This window comes from Momordica charantia (genome assembly GCF_013281855.1).
Source record: "Momordica charantia cultivar OHB3-1 chromosome 2 unlocalized genomic scaffold, Mcharantia_2.0 BLBB01000002.1, whole genome shotgun sequence".
Lineage (NCBI taxonomy): Eukaryota > Viridiplantae > Streptophyta > Magnoliopsida > Cucurbitales > Cucurbitaceae > Momordica > Momordica charantia.
The window spans coordinates 15,837,709-15,858,514 of record NW_028275160.1 but is presented as its reverse complement, the minus strand read 5'-3'; the positions used below and the strand labels follow the sequence as shown (position 1 = coordinate 15,858,514).

Sequence of the window (20,806 nt, the reverse complement as noted above, 5' to 3'; positions counted from 1 at the left end):
CTACTTGCGTGTGAGTAATTTATAGCAGTTTTTTTTTATTATGGAGTTATTGGACTCTCGACGGGAGTATCCAGATTATTCAGGAAGAATATATGTGGGGTCATGGACTCCTTTTTCATTTAGGATCCCCATATTGAGCTTTCCTCCCGACATTGGAATATGGATTGGAAAGGGCGAGTGGATGAGACTTCTTGGACTTGGATCCATATTGCCTAAATCTCGATCCCTTGATTTTTCCTTTTTATATTTGGGTTATGACCAATAATATTAAGCTTGAATCTGACTCGAAATTGCATAAATCTCGCCCCAAAATTCATAGATCTCGCTCGAGACTCGTGTAAATTCGCCTAGGATTTATGTAAAACTCGGACGAGTTAAAAAAAACTTGTCCGAGAATCATGTAAAACTTGGGCGAGTTTGAATAAACCTGGGTTAATAAGTTGCACCCAACAAGTTTTGAACTCAAACCTTTAATTATAAATGTTTGGAGTCGAAATCCACCCGACTAAAGAATATTTTACAACTAAAATTAACAATTAAAATATATATCCAAAGTTTTATGAGGTACCAAGTTGTGAAAACTCGCCCGTGAACTAATTTCGAGCAAATTTGATAAAAATTCGGACAAGTTTTCTTCCAATTCGCCTGAGTTTTTACCTATTTTTTTGACTCCACACTTCAAATTTTTTCATTGAATTAAGGGGCAATTTTGTACTTTACATTTGTTATGAGGTCAGAAAAAGTTGTTTTAGGTCAAAAAAGTATATTTTCAAATGATAGGTCATTTGAGCAAATTGAAAAACTTGTTAGGTGAAATTTGTCCATTTCCTTCATCTCAATTGGTATGAGAGCTTTTGGGTGAAACCAAAAGCAAAACCGTGAGAGCTATGTACAAAGCGAACAATATCATACCATTGTGGAGATAGTCGGGGTACTTGGGGGTACCGTTGTCCTTAACAAGTGGTATCAGAGCCATGGAAACTTAGCTGTGTGAGAGGAATCATTGAGAGTCAAACAAGGGTTGATTGGTAAGCCTAATAGTCATTTACGGAACTTGTGGATGAATCTCTAGATCGAACAAAAAGTGTTTGAGGTGGTGAGCAAAGACGTGCTTTGTACTTGGGTGATGAGCAAGACATGCCCTACTAAGTCTGGGTAAATTGGAGCCAATCATAGTAGCCGAAAGGGAGAAAAAAAAGTGTTTAGAAAAAAAAAAATCTTTAAAAAAAAAAGCCATGTCATCCCTATGTTATATATTTAGAGGGACTAAAATGAACAATTTTACATTTTAAAAAGTACATGCATTAAAATAAATATTTTTAAAGTATAGAGACAAAAAGAATATTTTAACCTATTTATGTTTAAGAGTTTTATGGTTTAATTTGAAATTGTCTACGTTTAGATATTTATTAAATATAGGTGAATTGGTATTTTTAACATGGCCCATCAGAGGAAATTCAAAATCGTTTTATTCTTATTTTTTAAAAAGGCCCACCTACTGCATGACCCACATCTCTCCGAGAAACCTTTCTTCGCCTCTCAAACCCTCTGTCTTCTCCGGCAGCCCATAGCGACACAAATCTTCCGGCGGCGCGACCGACGAGACCGGCGACAATCTCCGACGACATTAGATCCACGGCGGTGGACTGTACATTCCGCAAGCAGTAACAATGCAACCACTCCTGTGAACATAGATCGGCGTTCTTCCCAGTATAGGTGAGGTAAGTGAGCATAATTTGTTGGATAGGAAACAAATTTCATACAAAAACCCTATCCAATGAAGTTACAAAAAACTTCTCAAATTGGATATGAGAGAATTTAAACTGTAACTATTGAAAAGATTTTCATTTTTGAATTGTCATATTTATCAAAGGGTAATACTATTAAGTTTTAAGAACTTTTATTTTAGTAGTTGAACTTGTTTAGTAATTGATTGAAAATTGGAACTCATTTTTATTATTTTCTTTATTCTTTGTAGTGCAAGGACTTCAATCGTTTTCTTTTTTCCGAGTTAGAATCTTTTTCCTCAAATAGTAGAACTAAATATGGTTGTTATCTTAGTTTTTCTTTTGTCTTTGACAATTCTTCGAAATAGAACTGTAGACTTCGTTATTGGAAGGTTCATGGATTAAGGTGAATTGAATAATGTCATAAGCTTTGTTTTGTTTTAGATAACAAACTCATTCATCAAGTTCGTGGCTAAAGCTACATGTCTAATTTAATTGCTGAATTCCAATTTGTATCAAAGATGTTTTATATCTGTTTGGACAAGGTTGAGAATTCAAATTTGAAGATAATATGTTTCAATAAGTATAGGTTATTTTGTTAAATTTTATTGATTCACAATTATGTATACATGGTCAAGCTAGAATTTTTTCACTTGATGCTCTGTATATTACAAAAATTAAACAGGTCGACAATACCTTCATTAATAATGCAGCAATCATTCACAATTTTCCTCTCTTTTTCTAATTCGCTTGAGGAATGTTTCCCTTTGTTGCAGGTTTCAAACCATAAAAAGGAAAAGGAAATGCTAGGAAGACGTCTCAGTTTCTTGCTCTCTAGCTCATTTGCCTCAGCTTGGACTAAACCCACACCTACTATTGTAACAAAGCAAGCATTATCATATCCATTCCTAGAGTTCCAGAGGAACTCTAGTCTTGATCGGACTGTAGGTTTCCCTCTATCTGGAAATGTCTTGGGTTTTCGAGCTTACAGCCTTTTGAGTTTAAATGATTTGAGAGACAAAGCTCCGAGGAAACAAAAGACGAGAAAGGGGCGTGGGATTGGTTCTGGGAAGGGGAAGACTGCAGGTAGAGGTCACAAGGGCCAGAAAGCAAGAGGTTCTGGGAAACTCGGGTTTGAAGGCGGTCAGACCCCACTTCGTCGTAGGCTTCCCAAAAGAGGCTTTAAAAATCCTTTCAGCCTCACATTTCAGGTATTATGATTAATTTTTTCATGCTATTGCTTCGTTCAAATAATTTTGTGATTCTACAAGTAATGAGCTTAATTCCCAATTGCTATATGTTTAACTTTTTGCATTAGTTTGCTAGCATAATGGATTCCATTTTCATCTTGAAGTCCTTAATACCCGTATCATATCTTGCCTCTTACTAGAAACTTTATGTTAGATTGTTAGATTTATATTTTTATTTGGGGGGGGGGGGGGGGGGGGGGGGGTGGGAGAGAATCCCAAAAGCCAAAGGAGTTACATGAAAATTCTGTCATTGGTCAATGGTCAATGGAGAAACAAAACTATATGAATGAAAGAGAGGCGGCAATTTACACCAAGAGATAGCATGAAAAATAATATTATCAAAAAAGTCATCGTAGGATTGCCCTTTTCAACAAAGAGCCTTTGATTCCTTTCATTCCATCGTCAAAGAAATGCTCTAATGGCGTGCTTCAAAAGGAGCTCCTGTTCTTTTTTGAAGGGGTGACCTCTGAGCAGTGAGCATATATGAGGAGTGATAGGCCCCAGATTACTAAAGTATATCAACGTAAGCGGGTGAGAAAAAGGGAGTCAGCGTGAACGGGTGCATTACGCACTCATAGGTGGGCCCTAGGGAATATTTGTTAGTTATGTGTGGCCCGGTAAGGTATATCTAAAGGGAGGGGTAGCTAGTATGGGGATCTCTGGTTTTTACTGTGGTTTGTATTCTCTGTTGAGAACTTGGGAGAGGAAGGGAGCACTCTAATCTCCCTTGACTTGTCTGATAAATAAAATTGAGGCCTAGACCTAACAAGGAGACACTTTAAATCAAGGGGTAAAGCCACTATCCAATTGAATGAATATACCTCATCCCAAAATCTTGAGATAAAAGAGCAAGTATAGAAGATATATGATTGTGATTCCATGTGTGGTACATGACGCTGCTGTAAATCCTGGCTGTTTATACCCTTATGTGCAAGCTCCCAAATGAAGAATTTGATCTTTGGGTAGAAATCGCCCTCAAATAGATTTTGCAAGTTAAGGATGAGCATTGTTCTCTTTTGAGTCTAAATCAAGGAGAGAATTTGACCCTTTCAGTCTAGCTTCCATACCCAAAAATCCTCAGATTGGTCGAGTTGGATGGATGGAAGAAGGTTTGTAGGTTCAACCTACTCTTCAATTTCAACATCCTTGAGATGTATACTAAGTCCCAATACCTAATGTCATTCTTCCACAAATCCTTCACAGATGCTTGGTTGTGTTGGGGAATTTAATGATTAAGGCCTTGATATTTCAGGATACTTTTCCGAGGAACACGAGCAGATTTTTGAGAGGTAGAAACCGATTTTATGTTAAAAAAGGTGGAACTGAATTTTGCATCTATAACTCTCCTCCCCTCCACACATCTGTTTCTTCATCTTCATATCTCCAAACCCACTTACTCTCCTCCACACTGCTTTTTCTTCATCTTGGTATCTACAAACCCACTTTGCAAGTAGAGACTGGATCTTGTCCTCCAAGCTATGAATGCCTACACCTCCTTGCTCCTTAGGGAGAAGAATTTTATCCCATTTAATAGTATGGAATTGTCAAATTGTCCGTCTTCCCTCTCCAAAGGAAATTCATGAAAATTCTTTCAATAGCTAGAAACACTTTGTTAGCCATGGAATAAGGAGACATAATCTAGAGAGGGTGGCTTGAATGAGTGCGGTCTTCCCCCTTTTGAGACATGCAAGTTCTTCCGAGTTAGAAGTCTTCTTCCATCTTCTCAATAACCGAGACCAAAAGGTTGATGATTTTGGATTTTCCTTCAAAGCAAGCCCGAGGTATGTATTCGTCCAAGTTTCCACCTTGCATCCAAATTTGTTAGTAGTGGATACAACCACCTCCTCCACCACAGTGTTTTAAAAAGCTCGGGGCGCACTAAAGCGCAATAGACCTCTGGAGCTTAAGCTCGAGGTGCAAAAAAAAGCGCGGGCTTTTTTTCGTGAGGCGCACTATATATAAAGATAAATAAAAATATATATATACACATATATAACATATAAAAGCCAAATAATATTCAAAGTTCAAACATTATCAAGAGAAAAAGAGAGAGAGAGAAGAGGTTGAGAAATGACAGAGATGGAAAGCTTTTGTGTGGAGGTTTTGTTATAGAAAAAATATTTCCTTCCATGTGAAGGAAGAGTCATCACAGAATATTAAAGGGATTCACGTAAATGGAGGGAGAGAAAATTGAAAAGATTATGGAAAGATTAAGATCTTTTCCTTTATTAGATTGGAAATTTAAAAGATTATGGGCTTTGAGCCCATTTTGAGATTTAAAAAAAACCCTAAACTCAAGTATTAGGGTTTTTTTTATATAGATTTACAGAAGTCCATGAAGCGCAGCGCTTTGCGCTTCGAGGGCTTCAAGGGAGGCGTGCGCTTAAGGCGCGCCTCCTTCATTTCGCCTCGCCTTGAAAAGGCGAGGCGCAGACATTGCGCCTAGCGCCTGGGCGCGCCCAGGCGTGCTTTTTAAAACACTGCTCCACCAAAGCCTATGATTTCTGATTTTTGGAGGTTGATATTAAGATCCGATGCCTCCTCAAGGGACGTGATGATATTAAAGTGGCTTTGGATAACACAATCCTTATGAGTGGAGAATAAAATAATATTATTGGGAAATGGGAGGGGATGAATGTGTATAGTCATTGTGTCAAAAGTCTGCTTAGGCAATCAACCACCACGTTAGAGAGGGAAGGGGTGCTAGATTTCTGATTGAACTTGAACAACTAGAAATATATTGAAATATAAAAGATAGAAGAAGTACAAGAACTCCCAAGTAATTCGGGGTACTTGGACCCTCCTCTCTCTTGAGTAATCTTACTCAAGCCTAAGCCATACTAACCAATTGCTTGCCTTCACCCTTCCCGTTTACTCTATTTGTAATAAATCTCCTAACAACTTCCCTACTAATTACTAATATACCCTTAATATCCTAATAACATTCCTGTTTTTAGATTTGTAATAAATCTCCTAACAACTTCCCTACTAATTACTAATATACCCTTAATATCCTAATAACATTCCTGTTTTTAGATAAGAGACTTTATATATACAAAAAGGAGGGAGGAACAACCTAAGGGCTGGGGTAGAGAGAACCTCACCCAAAATAGCGAAGTAAACACTTTCCAATTGTTTCTGAACAAGGAAAGGTTGTAATTACAAAAGAATTTCCTGTAATTGATACATCACCATGAAGTGGTGTGCTGTACATTTCTACAAAAAATATCAACAGTGGAAGACTTATCCTCAAAAACTCTAGAGTTCCTCTCTAACCAAAGCTGCCACAGCATGGCTCTTGAAGCACAGTTCCATAGAAATTTAGCCTTTTCGGGGCGCATCCAACCTTGAAGGGCTTTAGAAAGCCGATCATCTATTTGCTTAGGGAGGCAAATGGACAACCCAAAGAGATCTGTCGGAGAGTACCAACCCTGATTCTATCATAATAGCATTCCTATCCAAAGTGAAAGTGGGTTACCTTGTCTAAGACCTCTAGAAGTAAAAATATAAAATCTTACCTCTAGGACGGTCATTGATGGTAATGGAGAAATTTGTGGAAGAAATACAGCCTCTAATTCATCTTCTCCGTTTGGTACGAAAGCCCTTTTTAATGAGGATCTCACCATGGAAGCTCGATTCACTTTGTCGTCTTTTCAGTATCTAGTTTGACAATAATATTTTCATGGAATATTGTAGCTAGAAGGGCTTCGAAAGACGAGGAGATTGTGGAGCTTTCTGAGCTACTTTCTTGTATTTCTTTGGTTACTCTTTTGGAGGAATATGACATTCGTTGTTGGGGTTTGGAAAAGTCGGGCCTCTTCTTTGTTTCCTCACTTTGTAGGCTTCAAAATGATGATTTGTGGGTTTCAAAAGTCCTCTTATCCTCTCTTTGGAGTCCGGGCAGCCCAAAACGTGTTAACATGTTAGCTTGGATCCAAAGGAGACTCCTAACATGGCTTTGGAACCTTCCATCTGTTTATTGTGTGCTGAAAAGGGGGAAGTTTGAATCATGTTTTCTTTTTCTGCCCATATGCTGCTGCTGTTGGAATCTTTTCTTTAAGACGTTCCAATTAGCATGGGGTTGGGACCGTGAGGCTGCTAGTAATATTTTTCAGCTTCTCCACGGAACTTGGTCGATGCCTAAAGCTAATCTACTTTTGATTAATGGGTTTAAGGCGATCATTTAAGAATTATGGTTCGAGAGGAATCAAAGGATTTTTAAAGATACTAGTCCTTCGGCATTAGAATGCTTCAACATTGCCAAATTTAAAGCTTCCCAATGGTGTCCTCTTTCCGATATTTTCTCTTCATATTCCCCTAGTATGATTTGTATGAATTGGGAGACTTTTTTATCTCCTTTGTAGTTTTGTCCTCTATTCTACATTTTATTTCTTGTTTTTCTCTTTCAATCTTTGAACAATTTTGCTCCTTTTCATCTATCAATGAAAAGTTTGTATCTTGTTCAAAAGAAAAAGAAAAAGCCTCTTTCTTTTCTTCTTCTTCCATTCATCAACAAGCTCATTTACAACAAGAGACGGATTTGTTAATCCCTCTACAAAGGTTTATTGTTGCTTCAACATGGTAAAAGGGAGGACATTAAGTCTCATTGAGAGGACCTGAGGCACAATTTTGTACTAACATGAAGTAAGACTAAAAGTCCTATAATCACCCACTGTACGAGCATCAATCTCTTTAGGGATGAGGCAAATGTATATCTCATTGGTGGCATTCATGATCCCATTCCTAAAAGAGTCTCGGAAAATAGAGAGCTTGAATCAACCTTATTGACCAAGACTTGAGAGTAAGTTCACTGCATGGAATAAAAATTTTCTTTCTTCATCAGACACATCTTATCCTTCTTAACGTTAAACTATATAGTTGTGAACTTATAAAATCAATATTTGACTTTGACACACTATCAGTAAATATCATGTAATAGGCAATTAATATTGCATGACTTTTAAAAGATTTACCTTCTGCAATTTGCATTTAATTTAATGTTTAGCTCAAATTATTATCTTCTGATTTTAGTTCTCTAACAATATTTAGTATATCATATACGACGAAAATTTTTGGCAGGATTTTTTCTTTGTGTATTACGATTTTTTTTTTATTGTTGCTTTTGTTTCATGACAGCCAGTTGGTCTGGGAAAGATCGCCAAACTTATAAATGCTGGAAAAATAGATTCTTCTGAATTGATCACCATGAAAACACTCAAGGTATCATATAATTTATATCTTGAATGGTTTTAAGTTTGTCTTAAGCGAGAACTACCTGCTCCTTAATATTGTATTATTATGCTTACAATTGTGAAAGCAGGATACAGGTGCAATAGGAAAGCAAATACAGGATGGGGTAAGGTTGATGGGACGTGGCGCCGAACATATTAAGTGGCCAATTCACCTAGAGGTAAATCTTTTCTACAAGAGGTGTTTATGCTTTTTCCTACACTATCTTCAAAACCTATACACTTTCTAGTTATGCTAATGTTCTGTATCGATTTATAAATCTCGGTTATTGTATTGATCTGAATCAGCTGCTTGGGAATTTTTCAATATGTATTGGGAATGTAGTAGGCAAAGGAAAGGTAGATTGAGTAACGTTTTGTGTCAATATCTATAAATCTTGGCCATTGTAGTGCTCTGAATCAGTGCTCGGCTGCTCAGCCTACGTGGTGCAGTTCTATAGTGGGGAGCTTCTCCTTCGTCTGCTCTTTCGGTGATAAGGGTCATTGTCGTGGTTTGCCAGCTTTTGTGCTATTTTATGGGTCTTTGGGTTCAAAGAAATGATAGAAATTTTAAAGGGGTCGGGGAGATCTTGGGTGGAAATTTGATCGCTTGTTTAGGTTTCATGTTTCTCTTTGGTATCGGTGGATAAGTTTTTTTTTTTGTAATTACCCTATAGGTCTTATTTTGTTAGATCAAAGCTTCTTGTTTTAGTTCGGCTCCTTTTGTGGGGTTCGTTTTTTTGTTAGGTCCCGTATTTTTTTCATTCTTTCTCAATGAAAAAAGTGTTTTTAGGAATGATAGATTTTCTTTCTTTCTGGCTGCGTTATTTGCTTGATGATTGACATGCTTAGTTCAATATGATATTGACAAATTAGAAAGAGATTGTAGAAATCTTATTTTATAGTTTTGTCCTGGCTTGAACTCTCATCTTTAACCAATTGGATTGTGGTTTAAAAACTAATTCATTGACACAAATAGTTAAGGACAGAAATTTTAGTTATGTGGGCCCAGGAGGATTAACGAACTTCTAGTTTTCGGATACGACTTAGTTATTATGAACCACATGTCTGATTGTTCGGAGACAATAAATCTAGCAGGAGCTTCGTACACTTTGAACTAATCTTTAATATAAATGTGATGTTTTCAGGTGTCGAGGGTGACTGTCAGGGCAAAGGAAGCCGTTGAAGCTGCAGGTGGGACTGTTAGAAAAGTGTACTACAACAAATTAGGGTTCCGAGCGCTGCTCAAGCCCGAGTGGTTTGAAAAGAAGGGCCGGCTTCTGCCACGAGCAGCGAGGCCGCCCCCTAAGCAGCGAGACAAAGTCGACAGCATTGGCCGTTTGCCTGCTCCAACTAAACCCATTCCTTTTTCAGTTGAAGTTGAAGATGGAGGGGCAGCTTCCAGTTTGTCTACCTAATTTAATCATTCAAATAAAGGACTCTAACTTTTTGGTTGAGCATTTTCTGTTGGTTCATTATGTAATTTGATAATGATTTGTTTTTTTTTCTGTTTGTCTTGAATCAAATAGAGATTGTCACCATGATTAGGTTGGAGTAGGAGTTCTTGAATCAAAGAGGTCCCTAATCGTCAACACGAGCATAGCTCAATGGTTAAGACACTTTACTGTTTTCTCCGTCTCTACATCTATTGTAAAAAAAAAGTCCCTTCCTGATCTCTTACATTCTTCTTTTTTGAAAAAGTATTCGGTAATTGTTTTTTGTTTGTTAAAAATATGAAATTGGAATTAGAATATTAAAACTTAGTACGTCCAACCGACGATTTAATTATTACAAATCATGGTAGTCACCTACTTAAGATTATATATTTTTCTTGTCAACTAAATGTGGTAGGATTAGATGGTTGGTAGGATTAGATGGTTGGTCCGTAAATAGTCGAGGTGCTTGACACGTACGTCACATCAAAAAAAAGGAAGAGAAAATTAAAACTTCATCAACCATTATATTCATGAGTTTGGACATGTGGATGTTTCCACCATGAAATTGTATTTCATTATTTGCGAGACCTTTTATACAGGTGTTCAATTTTGTTTTTCAAAACTGATCTGCAAAATGTTTTTAAGTTTCCAGGAGAAAGAAAGCCGCAATGGAGGTGTTGATACAAAATTTAATAACTTTTAAGTTTTGCAATTTCAAAATGCTTACTATTTTAGGTTTTGATAACCTTTTTTGTTTTTTATTTTTTGCTCTTCTGTTTCTGATTTTGTTTTTAAAAATAAAAGATCACACATGTTGATTGTTTATTGTTTGATATGTTTTTTTTTTTACAAATATAAAATTAAATAAATTTGATCATTGATTTTGTTTTATGTTTCTTCAAAAAGTTAGAAAGATAAACTAGAGTGAAATATGTAAAGATAAGAAATAAAAGTTCAGAAAGATTAGAGAGATACTTTATAGAGAGAAATTTTAGAGAGTAAATTTTTACAAAGATAAAAAAGAAATAAAGTAGTCAGAGAAAGAACATTGGCTAAGGAAAGTTGTGGAAAAACAAGTGTCAAGATAAATTTCGAAGGGAGTAAAGTTAAAGGGAAAAAGAAGAGAAATTTCGGAGAGAAGAAAAAAGTGGGAGAGATGTGTTAAAAGAGAAAGAGCGATAAAAATTATAGGAAGAAAAAATTTTAAAGAGAGAAGAACATAATGTACTTTATTTGCAATGGTAATGTAAAACTCAGACTTTTTTTTTACTACTGGACACAACAGGGCTCAAACCTCAATCTTGGATGTCAATGCCCAAGCCTCTTGCCACTGCACCAACACCCGAGGGTGCTACAAAAGTTGGATTTAAATTTGTATAAAAAATTTTTTGATATAGACGTAGGTTTGATATTGAATTGGATAAATTACAAATTTATCGTTAAACTTTCAAATTAGTGTCTAATTGGACTCGAATTAAACTTGATCAATAAGGACCAGATAATAGGGACAGGAAAGATCAAACATGACTAACGTTCCTGTTTCCTGTTTCTCATTCATCGTTTCTAACTTTTTTGTAACTAGAAACATTAATGCGTTTGGTAACTATTTATATTTCTTGTTCTAAGAAATAAGAAATAAAAACAAAAATATGTTTGATAACTATTTCTTGTTTTTTATTTTGATTTTTAGTTCTTTTAGTACAACAATTTGTGAGGGTGGGAATTTGAACTTGTGATATATTGATCTAGGATATATACTTGAACAAATATTGAGTTTTTTAACTTCTAGTTAAAATAAAATTTGGTAAAAAGATATAACACATGCAGAAGAAATATAATTCACTAAAGAAAATATAGTGTGTGTATATATATATATATATATATATTTTTTTTGATAGGGTAGTCTATATTATGACTTAAATAAAAGAATTTTTTTTAATTTAAATGTTGTATAAAAATATAAAATATTAAAAGAGATAATATAGAAAAAGATAATTTATATATTAAAAAATAGAAACTATAAAAGAAAAGAAAATATATAAAGATAATTTAAAAAAGAAATATATAAAATAAAATATATAAAAAAAACTAGATATAAAAAAAGAAAATATAATAAAAGAGTTAAAACAAGTTGCTGCCGTTAAGAATCAAACCAAGATCACATAAACCATGTGTTGTGGGCATGCTTGTCCAGGTGTGTTATCCATGGTTGCATGTCCAAACCATGCTCATCACTCGCTTTACTTTCATGTCTTTAAAGCTTTCTAGTATAGTTTGTTTGTATCGGGTTTTTGGGGTTGTAGGTGGAATTTGGTCGAGCAGCTTTTGGAACTAGGTGTGTATTGGTAAGGTATGTAAGCACGCCAAATTTCAAACCAATCGGAGTTCACACAAGCCCTCTAGGCCACCGAGTGACTCCTCGCCACTTTGCATGTTTACCCCTGCCACACTAAAAATGTCTTATAATGTACTTTAGGGGGACCAAGTAGTCATCAAACCTCCCTTATCCAAGTGTTGTATACTTTCTTGCAATCAAAGCTTTCTTGCCTCCAATGTTTACAATGTTTGTTTTAAAGATGTTTTTCAACTGTTTTTCTTTCTCACGTTTTCCAAAATCAATTTTCTCGTAAAACGTGAGCAGAGACTAGACCAACAACTGAGATTGCTCGCAACTTACAATTTTAATTTTCTCGACTGACTTGCTCGTTTGAGTTAGAGCAAGTGCCGCACAATCGCTCGAGCTGCGTTAAAAATGTGCGATTGTAACACCATACGCGTGCCTAAAACAGAGCAACATGTCCATTTGACGACTACATGGGTTTTCATAATAATTACAAAACGGAAACAACAAAAACGAAACTACTTTCCGTTGTTTCTAAAATTTAGTCTCTTTTAAAGAAACATTACTCAAATTTTAGAAACAAGAAATAAGATGAGTTAAAAAAATGTATGTTTTTCAAAAAATAAAAAATGAGAACAATAAACTTGAAATGAGAACTTTACCAAACGGGCTCTAAACAACTCCATATTAAAAAAGTCAAGACTTAATAACTCCACCTAAACCTCCTCTTGAGTTCTAAGAAGTTAGGCAAAATTCAAATTGTTTCGACGTAGATATTTATTACATTTGCCAAAGTGAGCCGTTGTAATTGACACATATCTCCGATAAAAAATTGTGACATTGTATCCTGGTACTAATATATATACACATATAGTATTTATTTATTACATCTCAAAAAACAAAAAAAGGAAACAAAACCAAAAACCCTAGATCCTTGTACTTCTTCCCCACGCATTCTTCTCTGTAGTCCTCTCTCCTGCAACGCTCCGGCACGCCTGAAAACGATTTCGAATCCATTCCGATTAGAAATCATCGCAAATCTGTGGTAAAAAAAATTGACGAATCGGTTTCTTGCGTTTCTCGCCCCCTGGTTACCCAAATAGCTTCTCTGATTGAATTTGCAGCTCAAGCGGCTTCAACGATTCCGGAGCTGCCATCAATCCCAGCCCATTAACCATGGTATTTCTCTTCTTTCTTTCTCTCCCCCGGGTTTTAAGATAAATTGGAAACTAATAATTTGAATCAGGATTGAATGTGTAAACATCATTTATGTTGTTAATCCTGTCTGAAATAGTATGTATTTGTCTTCTCTAATTTGTTTCCAGATTGCTTATATATTCTGGGTCTAATTCATAGTTTTCACTCATTCCCAAATTTCTTTTCGGGGAGGGAAATGAAGTTAAAACCTTATTAGCGTGTTGGGTTCTTAATGAAATAATGCTGAGTTTCTTGTCCTCTCCGCTTTTTTAAGCATTTGAAAATAAGTTGGATATTGACTTGCTGGTCGTCTCTCTTGTAGAATTCATTGGGGGAAATTTTTGGCAAATCATATTTGGAACGTAATTGTATATCACTTACATTTTTCTTGGGTGTATATTGATTCTTTTATCCACCTAGTTAATGATATATAATTAGAACCGAGGATCTGGATCACCTCCTTTGGTCTTGCCAATTTGCTACATAGGGTTGGGAGACTTTTCGGGTTCATTTGGCTCATGCGAGGGAATGTTGTTCAATATTGGATCATTTTCCTCCGTTAAGGGATAGGGGTCGATTTTTGTGGCAAACGGGTATCTTTGTTGTTTTATGTGGTTTGAAAAGAATAATAGAATTTTTAGAGGGATAGAGAGATTGAAAGAGGGGGTGTGGGACCTTGTTTTGTTCCATGTCTCCCTTTGGGCCTTTGTGTCCAAAGTTTTTTAGGCTTAATTTTGCTTGATTTGAGCTCATTCTTTTTTGTTTTGCTTGTTTTGTTGGGCTGTTTTTTTGTATGTCTCTCTGTATTATGTCATTTTTCTCAATGAAAGGTCGGCTTTCAATAAAAAGAAAAAAAAATACTATATAATAGGAACTGTTGTTTATTACTGCTGCTGTTCCGTCTCTGTCTTTAGTTTTGGGAGAGGAGGGGGGAGATATTGCACAATTGATTTACATTTTCTTGGTCTGTTTGACAACTTCCTACGAAAGAGCTCCTTTGCTTATATGTTTATTTGGACAGGCTGCAAGAATTCTTGCCAATTTAATTGTTATGGGCTCTGGGATACTTGCTAGGGGCTTTGTTCAAGCCTACCGTCAAGCCCTTGCAAGTAAGTACGCTCTTTTTTATTTTACTGTTGTTTTTTCTTTTTCTCTATCTCGATTATATGTCAGTCGATTCGCTATCTTGATGGAAACTAATAATGACATCTACATATTGAACCAAAGTAACTTAGCACCTTGTCTTTGAACTATTCAAAGCTACAATGTCAGTGGGGTGAGCTCGGGTTGGACAAGCGTTTTGCAAATAAGAATCAAGTTGTGTATGCACGGTGCACATAATTTTATTCTTTTTGAGTTGATATAGAAAATAGACATCAAAGCTTTTTGTACTTGAGTGACGTTAACATCCTGCATTTCTATCACTTACCTCCTCCGAAAGCCAAAATAATGTCCTCTTAGATCTTTCGTTAAGTGGTGAAGAATCTATTTTTTTTCCTAGCCTGTGACATGTGCAAGTGTTTTGCAAATAAGAATTGAGTTTCGTATTCACATATTTTATTATTGTCCTGTTGATTTAGAAATCAAAGTTTCTTTTTTTACTGTACATAGGCTGCATTTTTTTTTAATTGAGAAATTGAACTTTCATTGAGCAACAAAAAAGAGAATACAAGGGTATACAAAGAAAGTCCAAACCCTACTAGGCGTGAACATACTTCAAACCAATGGAATAAAACCTAGCTAATCATTACAAAATGTTTGAGAAACTAATACCCATCAAGAGAATGTCATTACAAAATGTTTGAGAAACTAATACCCATCAAGAGAATGTCCCCCAACCGCTTTCCGAAACCACTCAATCTCGCTAATCATTCTACCACTCCTCCCAAGCAAATACCCCATGAGACAACAAAAAAACAAGCATGCCAAAGGACTATCCTTATCTCAGAATGGAGGATTCAAAAGAGCCTCCTACATCATAGAGCGACAATCACACACCCAACAAATTCCAAACAACTCTAAGAAAAAAAGATTCCGCAAAGACTAAGTAAAGTTACATAGCTCCATATAATGTGATCAAGTTCCTCCAATTCTCGTCTACACAAAGTGCACCACCATGGACCCAGAAAGAAGGAAGAATGTCTCTTAATACGGTCCAAGTGTTAACTTTTCCATACAAGACCTGTCACGTATAGAATTTGATCTTCTTGGAGATCTCTCGACCTTCGAAAGATAGGAGTAAGAAGAGATTCTAAGGGGTAGAAGAGATACATAGAGATGAAAAAAAAATAACTATAAGATAACCCCCAAGAAGGCTTGGGGTGGTACACAAGCCTGCATGCATCCTACAATTCCATCCTTACCTTATTCTCACCCTTAAACGGCAGAATAATATCTTTCTAGATCTTGAAGAAAAATGTTTTTACTTCTCTAGCATGTGACGTGAGAAGTGATTTATGGCCTAAAATTTGGTTAAAGTGGCTTCATAGTTCATTGTAACCTGTTGAACATGTACTTTATTTGTTTGGACAAATTTCGATGTTCATACAAAATTTTTACTTCTTAACAAATACACTCTTTTGTGTACTGCAGATGCTTCAAAGTCGGGTGTAGCTCAAGAAACAGTGCAAAACACTTTCCGGAGAGCAAGCAAAGTGATGACAGAGCAAGAAGCGAGGCAGATTCTTAGCGTCACCGAAGAAACGCCGTGGGAGGAGATTGTGAAGGTCAAATGTTTCTTTGCTTTTCATCAAAATAGTTCCTTCCCATCTATATTTTTATGACTTGGCTTCTGAAAATCATCCCTACTTGTTCAGAAATATGACACCTTGTTTGAAAAGAATGCCCAGAATGGAAGCTTTTATCTTCAGTCAAAAGTTCACAGAGCCAAAGAACGATTAGAGACTCTCCATCAGAGCAAAGGTTAGGATGCCCTTAACTGAGGATTGTGTTATACTTTTTATTTTTACATACCATTTTCCCTTTAATCCAAGCTACACAACAATAAAATTAAGATTTATTGTAGGAATATAATAGCTTAACAATTGAATTTGTACAAAAGGCTCTATGAAAGTCTAAAATTTAAGGTGTGATGGTGCTGCCAAAGCTGTGAGTCAACTTTCTATTTTATCAATTTAAGCTCGACGCTTAATTATTCGAATATGTGTAATTGTTGTTGCCTTCCATTGGTTAAATTTTCGTTTCTTGGATGGTTTACGACTAGCTATGAGCGTTTTTATAGTCTGATGAGATTGTATTTGGATGCGTGTTTTTGTTTGTTTGTTTGGTTTTTTTAGTTACATTAGGTACTTTTAATTACTTGAAATTGGAGTTCTGCTTTTGGTGAATTTAAATGTTTTGGTAGTTGAATTTTGTATGGGTTGGTTCTGCAATTTTTAAATCTAGAATCTAAGTTTCAAGATGTATTAACTTGAATGATGAAAGAGTTATCTTAAAGTACTCTTTTTAAATTTAAATTTAATTCAAAGTTTAAGTGGATTAAATTGAAAGTTAAAAGATTTAAATTTGACTCAATTAACCTAAAATTCTCATAAAAACAGATTTACCAAATCATAAATCCCACACCATATAATATCTATCCTTTGAAAAAGAAAAAGGAACGAAAAGAAAAAACATTATTAGACTTGTTACAATTGTACTTTAAACTTTGATTTGTAAAGATTAAACACTTTCCTAAACGATAAAAATAGACTCCTAAACTTTGAAATTTAAAAAATTAAACCCTTAAATTTGTATAAGTGAGAAAATTGTTTGAAAGTTTAGGGGTGCAATTGCAATATCTATCATACTTCAAGAGTGATTTTTGCAGTAAAACAAAAGGATGCTTATATATGCTCTAAATAAAGATGAGGTACGTGTCAATTATTGTTAAACTATGCTCATGTTTGCATAACCTATAATAACCAATAATTCCATAACCTACAATAACCAATAATTCCAAAAATTCGACGACCAGAGAGAGCAACATAAATCCTAGATTTTCAGTTATCCAAATAAATTGAAATTATATATTTTTTTATTTTCAAAATCTTCAACTGATTTCTTTGTTTTATTTTTATTTTTAATTAGTTTATCATAACCATAAAAATAAAGGATCGAACAGCAGCGGGACGGGAAACAAAGGATCAACGATCCACTATGAACCTTTGGAGATAGCTCAAGAGCTGTTCACCATCAACGTGTTGGTCATGCAGCTCCTTAAAGGCTTCAAAGGACCACGGATCGACAAGTATGATGGATCTACGGACCCTGTGGATCACGCCACATCTTACCACGATGCTATGAGGGGGTCAAGTATAACAACGCTGAAAAAAGCGGGGGTTCTTGACAACACTCGCTTGCCCCGCCAGGTAGTCGTTCTAAGACTTGCCCCAACTCTCCATCTCAATGAACCAAGATCCTTCTCGAAAGTTTGTCGACCATTTTCATTACTCATGCGTCAACGATAGGAGAACTGAGACCCACCTTATGCTCATTAAACAAAGGTCACACAAAGATCTGAAGGCCTGCATAGCCCGCTTTACCATGGAACACATGCGAGTACGAAACTGCAACGAGAATGTGCCGAAAACCTCCATTGCCACCTTTTTTTTTTTTTTTTTTTCTATTTCATTTTCATTATTCCACTAGAGGTTGTGAGTTCAATCCCCCATCCCCACATGTTGTATTTAAAAAATATATTTATATCTCTCTTTTTTTAATCTTCTAATTTACCGTTATACTTTTTATTATTATATACTAAACTATAAGTTTATTTATTCTCTAAGTTTTTTTTTTCCTTATTGCTTTTCCAATTATTAAACATGTATTGATCCAAAATGTTATATATATATATAGCTTTCTAGTATATATACTCCAATATTAGATCATACAATATATACCTTTAATACCTTTAAGTATATACTTCATACCTGTTGAGGGTAAGTCTTAAGAATTTTCACTCACATTGGTAAATTGTAATGTTCACCTTACTTAATGGTGATGATAAACACTTGTATTTATATTGAAATAATTACATCAGTGACTAAAGAATGAAAAATATAAACCGTAAAACTAATTTTGTTACAAATCAAGAACTGAAATGAAACTGTAAAACTAATTCTGTAACAAATCACTAACTGATTGTAACTCCCTAAACATTCCCCCTCAAACTAATGGAGATAAGGACATGAGTTTGGAAGTAAGAAAGCAGAAGCGATCAACTGATAAAAGCTTTTTAAACAAATAAACCAGCTAAGAAGTAGTCGGAACAAATTGGAGACGAATATCCTTACGAAAAACTATCTCCCAAAAAAAATGAAAATCGATCTCAATATACTTAGTTCTAGCATGAAAAATAGGATTGGATGCAAGAAGAATAGAGACTTATGATCACAATACAAAGTAGGAGAAGAAGACAAGCAAATATGTAAGTCTTGCACAACGATCCAAACAAGTTCAGCCGTAGTAGAGGCAAGGGTGGGATATTGAGATACTGTAGACTATTTCTAAGCACCCCACGAAATTGGAGTAGAACCAATACATACAACAGAACCTGTTGTTGAACGACGATCAGAACGATCACCAGCCCAGCTAGAATCAGAAAATGCATGAATATCCAATGATCCTTTTGTAAAATGTAAGCCATGAGAAAGAGTACCACGAACATAACCTAGAATTCACTTAAGAGCAACAAGATGAGACAATAGAGGCTGATGCATAAACTGGAAAATTTTGCTCACAGTATAAGCAACGTTAGGGTGGGAAAAAGTAAGATACTGAAGAGCTCCCGCCATTTGGCGAAACAGATGAGATTCATTAGTGGAATAAGCAATCGAAGTATCAGTAGCCTCTTTCAAAGCACAAGGAGTCTTACACGACTTAGAATGAAGAAGGCCAAACTTGCGCAAAACATCAGTCGCATACTTGGTTTGAGTGAGAAGAAGTCTAGTACCCGTGGAGGACAACTTAAGACCAAGAAAATATTGAAGTGTCCCGAGATCAGTCATTTCAAAATGAGACTGTAAACGAGTAATAAGTTCATCAATATAAGAGACATCATTACCTGAGGAGAATGTCGTCAACGTACAATAACAAATAAGTAATTGATGAACTAGCTCGACGTACAAAGAGAGAAGGATCAGCAACTGATGGCACAAAATCAAACATTGAAATAATGTGTGTTGTAAAACACTCAATCCAGGCACAAGGTGCCTATTTAAGGCCATAAAGAGATTTGTGAAGACGACAAACATAATCTGGATGCGTAGAATCAACAAATCCGGATGTTCGAGACATATAGACTTCTTCAAAGAGATGGCCATGTAAGAAAGCATTTTTACATCCAACTGTCGTAATAACCAGTCAAAATTAACAGATAAAGCCAAAAAAAGACGAACCATATACTTTTTAACGACAGGACTAAAGTCTGTTCGTAATCAAGACCATGTTCTTGATGAAACCTCTTGGCGACGAGACGAGCTTTATAACGAGCAACATATCCATCCTGATTTCGTTTGATATGAAACACCCACTTGCACCCAACAGAATTCTTACCAGTGTTTTCGAGGTGCAAGGCGTACCGCAAGGCGACGAGTCCTTTAATCGCCTTGAGTCAATATAGTAAATGTCAACAAGATGCATAAAACAACCAAATTCTATAAGTTTAGTTCCAAATAAAGACAAGCAACATTAAGAAATTCTAGAGTCTGAAATAGAACAAAAAGTAAATATAAGTAATCAAAGATCATCATCCTCATCTAAATCTAAATTCTCTTCATCTTGGACATCCTCATAATCTTCCTTTTCCAATTCTTCTTCTTCGGTGTCATCATTATCATCACTAACCACCACTTGCACTGACTTTCAAACTTTTGAAGTTGTGGGGAGCAGGAGTAGCAGGCGACTTTCCTTTAGATCTTGCATATGTTCTAGTTTGCCTTATGGGCTCTCTAACACCACTGGCCTCGGCTAGATCTCCCCATGTGAGGTCGTCATCATCAAAGGCCAACTCATTTCTTCTTGACCATCTTCTTCTTCGAGTGTTCCGATCAACCATTCATTACTTTCATCAATATGATCCAAAGTAATTGGATCAAGTTGGCCTTGTAGAGTGTAGCGCTCTTTAAGTGCTTGATTATATTTTATATAAATCAAGTCATTAAGACGCTTTTGCTCTAACCTGTTCCTCTTCTTGGAATGAATCTACAGAATTATTAACGAATTTAGAGTGAAAAGTAGATTTTTCAATCTTCAATTAACAATGGAAAAACCAAATTATTCTCACTTACGTGTTCAAAAACACTCAAATTGCGCTCACAGCCAAAAGCGCTGCACGTTAGACTAAAGACTCTCATGGCTAACTTTCGTAAAATTGGAGCATTAACACCATAAAGAGACCATCATGTAGCTGTGCACATATTAAACAAATGATTTAGAATTTTAGTAGTTCAAACTTAAATATGTCTATTAAAAATTTAAAACTAAAAGTAATAAATAATGTCATTACCTGGTGTTTTAACACCCCTCGTCCTTATACATTACTCGAAAACATGCCTTTTGCTTCATTGTACAATTATAATTTGATTGAACATTGAACTTGATCATCAATAGATGGTATTAATCGTTC

General features: G+C 35.5%; 2 protein-coding genes across 5 annotated transcripts; both read left to right on the top strand.

The window, feature by feature from the left end:
* The first annotated feature begins 1,471 nt into the window (after window positions 1-1,471).
* Window positions 1,472-9,847, top strand: LOC111024111 (uncharacterized). Of its 3 annotated transcripts, none has more exons than XM_022301712.2 (5): window positions 1,472-1,716; window positions 2,504-2,938; window positions 8,114-8,197; window positions 8,295-8,387; window positions 9,354-9,847. In XM_022301712.2, the coding sequence occupies exons 2-5, from the start codon at window positions 2,531-2,533 to the stop codon at window positions 9,621-9,623; spliced, it is 855 nt and encodes a 284-aa protein (XP_022157404.1). In that variant the 5' UTR covers window positions 1,472-1,716; window positions 2,504-2,530; the 3' UTR covers window positions 9,624-9,847. The 3 variants fall into 3 exon arrangements, with proteins under 3 accessions (XP_022157404.1, XP_022157403.1, XP_022157405.1); XM_022301711.2 differs by having other exon boundaries at window positions 1,472-1,721; XM_022301713.2 differs by having other exon boundaries at window positions 1,475-1,721; window positions 8,298-8,387.
* Window positions 9,848-12,865: 3,018 nt separating this feature from the next.
* Window positions 12,866-17,957, top strand: LOC111024104 (uncharacterized). 2 transcript variants are annotated; one of them, XM_088120360.1, is made up of 6 exons: window positions 12,872-13,027; window positions 13,107-13,161; window positions 14,201-14,288; window positions 15,772-15,905; window positions 15,996-16,101; window positions 17,269-17,957. In XM_088120360.1, exons 2-6 carry the CDS (start codon window positions 13,159-13,161, stop codon window positions 17,646-17,648), a joined length of 711 nt encoding a protein of 236 aa, XP_087976486.1. In that variant the 5' UTR covers window positions 12,872-13,027; window positions 13,107-13,158; the 3' UTR covers window positions 17,649-17,957. The 2 variants fall into 2 exon arrangements, with proteins under 2 accessions (XP_022157397.1, XP_087976486.1); XM_022301705.2 differs by having other exon boundaries at window positions 12,866-13,161; window positions 17,293-17,957.
* The last annotated feature ends 2,849 nt before the right edge of the window (window positions 17,958-20,806 follow it).

What these genes read in the sequence shown, in the direction of transcription:
- LOC111024111 (XM_022301712.2), top strand. Translation starts at nt 2,531, where the DNA reads ATGCTAGGAAGACGTCTCAGTTTCTTGCTCTCTAGCTCATTTGCCTCA. An exon ending in CTTTCAGCCTCACATTTCAG is followed by an intron (nt 2,939 to 8,113) that starts GTATTATGATTA and finishes GTTTCATGACAG; the next exon opens with CCAGTTGGTCTGGGAAAGAT. An exon ending in TCACCATGAAAACACTCAAG is followed by an intron (nt 8,198 to 8,294) that starts GTATCATATAAT and finishes CAATTGTGAAAG; the next exon opens with CAGGATACAGGTGCAATAGG.
- LOC111024104 (XM_088120360.1), top strand. An exon ending in CTACCGTCAAGCCCTTGCAA is followed by an intron (nt 14,289 to 15,771) that starts GTAAGTACGCTC and finishes TGTGTACTGCAG; the next exon opens with ATGCTTCAAAGTCGGGTGTA. An exon ending in GACTCTCCATCAGAGCAAAG is followed by an intron (nt 16,102 to 17,268) that starts GTTAGGATGCCC and finishes ATTTTTAATTAG; the next exon opens with TTTATCATAACCATAAAAAT.